At 34.6% G+C, this 7434-nt stretch overlaps 1 protein-coding gene across 1 annotated transcript; it reads left to right on the forward strand.

The window, feature by feature from the left end:
• The first annotated feature begins 291 nt into the window (after positions 1 to 291).
• Positions 292 to 3261, forward strand: LOC139902721 (protein NRT1/ PTR FAMILY 5.14-like). The gene is made up of 4 exons (XM_071885326.1): positions 292 to 412; positions 526 to 743; positions 883 to 1352; positions 2148 to 3261. The coding sequence occupies exons 1-4, from the start codon at positions 292 to 294 to the stop codon at positions 3145 to 3147; spliced, it is 1809 nt and encodes a 602-aa protein (XP_071741427.1). The 3' UTR covers positions 3148 to 3261.
• Positions 3262 to 7434: the final 4173 nt, after the last annotated feature.

Here is a 7434-nt window from a genome sequence, read left to right on the forward strand (position 1 = left end):
AAAGGACACTGCATATGTAGATTGTACCAGGTATTGATCACAGACGAAGACTAATACTCCGTTTATATTAAGGTTTATGTAACCAAGACTAATACGGAGTATAAATTTAGGTTTATGTAACGATATAAGACCAAGACTAATATTGGGAAGTTGTCCGTATATACAATAAGACCAGGACAAATATAAATTAAGGTTTATGTAACCATCAATAAATACTTAACTTCACTCCAGGCAAGAGAGTGAAATAGCCAAGAATCTATATACTTGAACGAATTATATTGAAAATAAACGATGGATTTGGTTATCATTTCATATTCGTTGTTGGCCTTTACGGTGGTTTCTAGTTCAGTCCTGCTATACTTATGTAGAAAATATTACTTTTTCTTTCATAAGAATATTCTCTATGTCCTTGGTAATTCTAGTTCTAGTTATATATACGTACGTAATATATCTCTGTTTATGTTCAGTTGTTCACTTGTTCTTGTAGTTTAAAATCTCACGTGTACCTTTTATGACTTTTTACAGGTTTGGTGTTTAGTCGTTCGTTAACAAACAATGCTGTTGTAGATGTCTTAATGTGGTATTTATCATACTACGATGGTGATGATCTTGTGATGTCTGCAGTTTTGTCAAACGTTCAAGATTCGTTATCATCACTTTTGGTGATAGTCATGGCTCACTCAGCTGATTCATGGTTCGGGAGATTTCGAACACTCTTGTTTTCTAATACAGCATATATTGGTGTAAGTATAAATCAAACCACTCCATCTTCATAACTAGCTACAATTTTTAGTATTTACTGAATATTATGTATTCTATTTTATATTTCTTTTTCTTATTACATTGTTTCCGTGTCTATTATATATATATATATTGATCCAGGGTTTGTTGCTTTTATGGATGTTCAATCCATACGACATGAAATGGCTTGTTATCATTGCAATAATTCTCCTATCTATTGGAAAATCAGGAGACGATCTTTCAGAAGATGTGCTGATTGATTTGGTGAAAGATATCGATTTGATGAAAAATAATGAATTGGAGAATGACATTAATTACTCATACATAATGAAACGGTCTGAGGCACGTGCAGTAGTCTGGTGCCGAATTGCATATGTATTTGGAGCTATATCTGCAACGTTGTGGGTTACAGTATCTCCTACTGGGGGTAGTCCCGAGCTATCTTGGAGAACTACGTTCTTGATTTGCATAATCGCCATGTTCACAACTTCGATTCCTTTTGTAGCAGGATATAATTTGTATTATCAGAAAAAGTTAATTCAAAGGCCCATTGACAGCTTTTTTCGAGTGTGTCGATATAGTATGAGAGATCTACGTAAGTTTATCTCCCGGTATGTTGTATTCATCGACTCCACTCTTCAATATTTTTTTTTAGTTTTTTATGAACAGAGTTAGATTTGTTGGGAAAAACAATGTTTATAATCTGTTGGAAGAATCTGATGAGTCAAAAGTGTGGTTAAAGTTAGAAAATAAGCTAGGTGTGGAAGTTTTTGACTTCCAGACCCGATCAGACTATCTGTGTTTTCCAGAGTTTCGAAGAAAACCGGATTTTCTACTATTACGTGGATCAGTTTTTAAAAGAGTTTACAGCCGGAAACGTGTTGTAATTCAAATAAAGGAGCAGGAAGATCATATCATGCAAGGCCGGTCTCAAGAAAACTTTTTTTTTTCTTCTAGAATGAGGTGGAAAAAATGCCCTTGGGCCCTAATGAATTATATAAGTATTTTTAAAAAATGACCATTTGGACTTTGCTAGAATGCGAGTGGACTTTAATTTCTTGTTTTTCTGAGGCCATTTATTGTTGTTTTTGGCTATTGTGTTTCATCTTCGATGCTTAAGTTGTGTTTCTCTAGTTCCCATGTTTTTCATGTCCATTAATATTAAAGATAAAAAATTGGACCCCTGAAAATCTTGTGCCCAAACGGTCGATCACCTTATTTCCCCTCCAGCCCTCGCATGATATCCTGTATTTAGACACATAACTTGTATGAACATAGTTGGATCAATTAGCTTGTATCTTTCAGTTAACTTGTACTATGTTTTAAAAAAAAACATAGTTAGATCAATTACCTTGTATGTTTCATACATTATCTTTGATACACTACTTTTTTGTTTTTGTGACCAGGTCTCTAGCTATTATTTCAAGACATGACACATCAGCTCCGAGTTCAGAAACTAGAACGAAAGAACACGAAGGGACTACGCAGGATCGGGAAGAACATGAAAATAGAGAAAGTAATAATCTTAAAAAGGATATGGCGAAAGTAAAAAGCCTTATAAGGTTGTTTCCGGTATGGGGATCATATTTCGTAGTGGCACTCGTATCAGCAACTGGGAACACTTTCTTTCTTGAGCAATTCAGCAACTTACATGCTAGTCAAAAGCTACCAATCCAAATCTACACCTTGATCCAACAAGTCTCAAGCTTCAGTATCCCGTTTCTATATCGATGGGCTACTTGTTCTCGCAAAAACGAGAAGGTCAAAATTGGTCTAGGAATGCTTTTTTCAAACATTTGTTGCATTTTTGCTTGGCAGCTAGAAGTTCACCGGTTAAAAGGTGTCAAGCGTTTGGCTGATGATCAAGATGAAAATACGTCGATAAGTTTCCTTTGGTTATTTCCACAATTTGTAATGCTTGGCTGCATGGAAGGACTAACGAACGATGGGTTGTTAAAGTTCTTCAAGTCACAAGTTAACGATAAAGGTCTCGAAAGTTATGGGGAGGAATACAATGAAGTTGTGTTAGGTGTTGGGAAGCTGTTTACCATAGCTAGCATCTTAATATTCAAAAGCCGATTCGGATGGTTCACTTACACAATTAACAAAAGTCAGCTGGACAAGAATTATATAGTGTTGATATATATCTGTTCTGTAAACTTCGTATACTATTGTTTCATTGCGACATGTTTCTTCAAGGACGACAAAAATCGCGAAGAAGACTCTGCTAGTGATGTTAGCGAAAGCTTAGAGCACTCCCAACGTTGTCGTCCAGGAGCTCGCCCAGACCGCCGCCCTCCTAGGCGCCGATGGCAGCGGTTAGCCCATGGGGCCGCCCAGGCCATCGTCCACTTGATCGTCCCTGGTTTCGTGCTTTTTGGTCAGATTGGAGGACGGGTAAACTAGCCGTTGTATGCTCCAACGGTCCATTTTTTGGCCGTTGGAAATTCAATTTTTTTTCTTTTTTAATTTCTCACCTCTATATATACATACATATACATTTTACACTCATACATCTCAAACACATACACATTTCATATACATTTCTATACTTTGTACTTCAAAAATGAGTTCCAAAAAAAATTCAAATAAAGGAAAATCAAAACAACGCGCTCAAGTTCAAGTACGTGGTTCGGTCGAAAACGATATGTTGCAATCTTTAATAGATTCTACGCAACAAACAACCGGGTTTTCTTAATTTGCAAACTCGAATCAATTTGCGCCAATGTTTACAAACATTCTCAACCCGAACCTACCACTTAATCAACGCTACTCACACTATCCGAATCAACCTCAATCTCAAGTTTATACACACTACCCGAACCAATCACAAACTCAAGTTTATAAACACTGCCCGAACCAATCACAATCTCAACAACAAACACCTTATTATCCTAGGCTACGTGGCGAGTCGGACGAGGAAGAAGTTCCCGAAACTCCTCAACAACCCGAACCCGAGCCTGAACCCGTAGCCGATCCAAAAGGGAAAAAAGTGAAGTGTCCGAAAGTGCCTTGGTCCGACTTGGAAACTCGAATTTTAGTCGAGCATTATGTGTACATTTCCGAACATCCGGATGCGGGAAACGATCAAAATTTTAATTCATTTTGGGTGAGGTGCGAAAACAATATAATTCGATCGTTCCGGAGAAAAGACGTGCGGATCAAATTAGTGGAAAATGGGCTAAAATTCAAAGGGATGTGAAGATATTTATTGGAATTTATTCAAAGCTCGAGAAGATGTGGCAAAGTGGAGCCGCGGGGGAAGACATTATGAACGCGGCCCGAAAACAATTCAAAATTCAAACAAAGGGTCGACAATTCGCTTTTGAAGATGCGTGACAAGTTTTAAGGAATTACCCGAAGTTTTTAGAAGGTGAAGGTTTAGCGGCTACGAACAAACAAAAACAAGTCGATGATATACCGATGAATGTTCAAATCGAGGCAAGTTCCCACCCGAACACAAGCTCGAACCCCGACCCAACCCAATTTGAAAATTTACTTAAGGATCACGACCCAATCCGACGTCCTCCAAGTCGAGCTAAAAGTCAAAGGGATTCGTACTCATCTGATGCCGCGAGTCGTATGTCTTCCGATGAAGTACGTTTAAAGATAGCTCAATCGACCGAAGCTTCTCAACTAGCGGCGGCTCGAACCATGGAAAAGCTTTGTGAAGAAAGTGAGACGAGAACAATGTTAAAAAGTTTAAAGCTACTTTCCAAACCGGTTTCACGTGACTTGCCTCCCGACGAATATGAAATGATGATGAATTATCGAGCGAGAATTAAGAAGAAATATGCTAAGGAATTGGGACGTCCCGACGACGACAAGTAGTTCGTTTAGTTTTCTAGTGTTTTATTTTAATATATGTCGCATTTTATTTATCGTCTTAATGTTTTTAATTTTAATTATTTGTAATTTTTTTTTATTTATCAATGAAATTTTAGTTTTATGTTATTACATATTTATTATTTATAATATATATATATAACTAAATTAATATTATTTTGGAAATAATGAAAAATTAAAAAAAAAAGAAAAAAAAAGAAGGAAGGAGTGTCATGGTTGAGAGTGTTTAGTCCTGAGTTTAGTCCTGAGAAGGAAGTGGGAAAAAAGTGTTGATGTGGCGCTGATGTAAGGCTGAGGACTAAGCTGTAGACATGTCTCCATTGGGAGCACTCTTAGAGCTTTAATGTTATATGCATGTATCTTAATGTTGTATTCATGTTGCAAAGTATAGAATGTTTGACTTTTAACAGCTGGATCACAAGTTATTACATCACAGATCAAACAGTACAAATCTGTTTTAACTGTCTTAATACAAATTAATGATCAATGAAACTAATATTAAACAAATTAACCTACTGATATATAGTTATTGTAATGTAAAGTAAATAGGCGCGCATTTGAATATATATTGATAATATCGTTTCATTATCCTCTTCACAAGATATAAAAACCCCAAGCCCTCATTAACATCACCATTAATCAATTTACCCGAACTATAGGGACACCACTTGAAATGTCCCTTTCATATCGATTATAAACGTTCCATATTAATTGATTTCGTTGCGAAGTTTTGACCTCTATATGAGACGTTTTTCAAAGACTGCATTCGATTTTTAAACAAACCATAACCTTTATTTTATCAGTAAAGGTTTAAAAATATTACGACGATTATCAAATAATGATAATCTAAAATATAGCGTTTTCACACGATTATTACATAATGGTTTATAATAATATTACACATCAATTTAAATCTTCGAATGTAGTTTTTAAACATAATTATACAAGCATGGTGACTCCAACTCTTGTCCATAAATTAGCATGCAACAGCGGAAGCTCTTAATAATCACCTGAGAATAAACATGCTTTAAACGTCAACAAAAATGTTGTTGAGTTATAGGTTTAACCTATATATATCAAATCGTAATAATAGACCACAAGTTTTCATCTTTCAATAACATACAATCTGTATAAAAATCATTCATATGTTGAACACCTGATAACCGACATTAACAAATGCATATAGAATATCCCCAAAACAGAAATCCATCTGTATTAATAACTTGAAGTACTAAAGCATACCATTTTCCAGTATGGGGGGAGTTAGTGCCCGTAGATCTACCTTTAGGATTCGCGTCAATTAGGGTGTATGTTCCCTAATTCTTAGGCTACTAAGCTAAAAGGGTGATATTCGGTATTCATAATCCAACATAGAATGTAATTTCAAGTACTTGTGTCTATTTTGTAAAATATTTACAAAACTGCATGTATTCTCATTCCAAAAATATCAAATTTAAAAGTGGGACTATAACTCACTTTCACAGATTTTTACTTTGCCGAAAATAAGACTTGGCCATTGGTCGATTCACGAACCTATAACAAATATGTACATATGTATCAAAGTATGATCAAAAAATAATTACAACATTTTTTATTACGTTTTAATGATTTGAGTTTGTTAAGTCAGCAGTCCTCGTTAGTAACCTAAAACTAGTTGTCCACAGTTAGATGTACAGAAATAAAGCAATATATATTATCTCGAATCAATCCACGACCTCGTGTATACAAGTCTCAGGCTAGATCACAACTCAAAGTATATATAATATTTTGGAATCAACCTCAACCCTGTATAGCTAACTCCAACATTACTGCATATAGAGTGTCTATGGTTGTTCCGAAATATATATATAGATGGGTCGATATGATATGTCAAAACATTGTATTCGTGTCTATGGTATCCCAAAATTACATAATATATGTTAGAATACATGTATAATACAATATAAGTTAGTTAAATTATGATTTGTATAAATTTGTTACAAATTTCACGTAGCTACAACAAGCAAAATTATCCAATCTTGTTTTACCCATAACTTCTTCGTTTTAAATCCGTTTTGAGTGATTCAAGTTGCTATGGTTTCATATTGAACTTAAGTTTATGAATCTAAACAGAAAGACTATAAGTTTATAGTCAGAAATATAGGTTACAATTCATTTTTGTAAAGGTAGTCATTTCAGTCGAAAGAACGACGTCTAGATGACCATTTTGGAAAAACATACTTCCACTTTGAGTTTAACCATGATTTTTGGATATAGTTTCATGTTCATAAGAAAAATCATTTTCCCAGAAGAATAGCTTTTAAATCAAAGTTTATCATAGTTTTTAATTATCCAAACCAAAACAGGCCCCGGTTTTACTATGACGGCGTATATCCGGTTTTACGGTGTTCTCCGTGTTTCCAAGTTTTAAATCATTAAGTTAGCATATCATATAGATATAGAACATGTGTCTAGTTGATTTTAAAAGTCAATTTAGAAGGATTAACTTTTGTTTGCGAACAAGTTTAGAATATACTAAACTATGTTCTAGTGATTACAAGTTTAAATCTTCGAATAAGATAGTTATATATATATATATATATGAATCGAATGATGTTATGAACATCATTACTACCTCAAGTTTAGTAGGTAAACCTACTGGAAGTGAGAAGAAATGATCTAGCTTCAAAGGATCTTGGATGGCTTGAAAGTTCTTGAAGTAGGATCATGACACAAAAACAAGTTCAAGTAAGATTTTTACTCGAATTAAGATAGTTTATAGTTATAGAAATTGAATCAAAGTTTGAATATAAATATTACCTTGAATAAGAAAGATAACCTACTGTAAATAACAAAGGTTTCTTGATC

Source organism: Rutidosis leptorrhynchoides, chromosome 3 (assembly GCF_046630445.1).
Source record: "Rutidosis leptorrhynchoides isolate AG116_Rl617_1_P2 chromosome 3, CSIRO_AGI_Rlap_v1, whole genome shotgun sequence".
Taxonomy (NCBI): domain Eukaryota; kingdom Viridiplantae; phylum Streptophyta; class Magnoliopsida; order Asterales; family Asteraceae; genus Rutidosis; species Rutidosis leptorrhynchoides.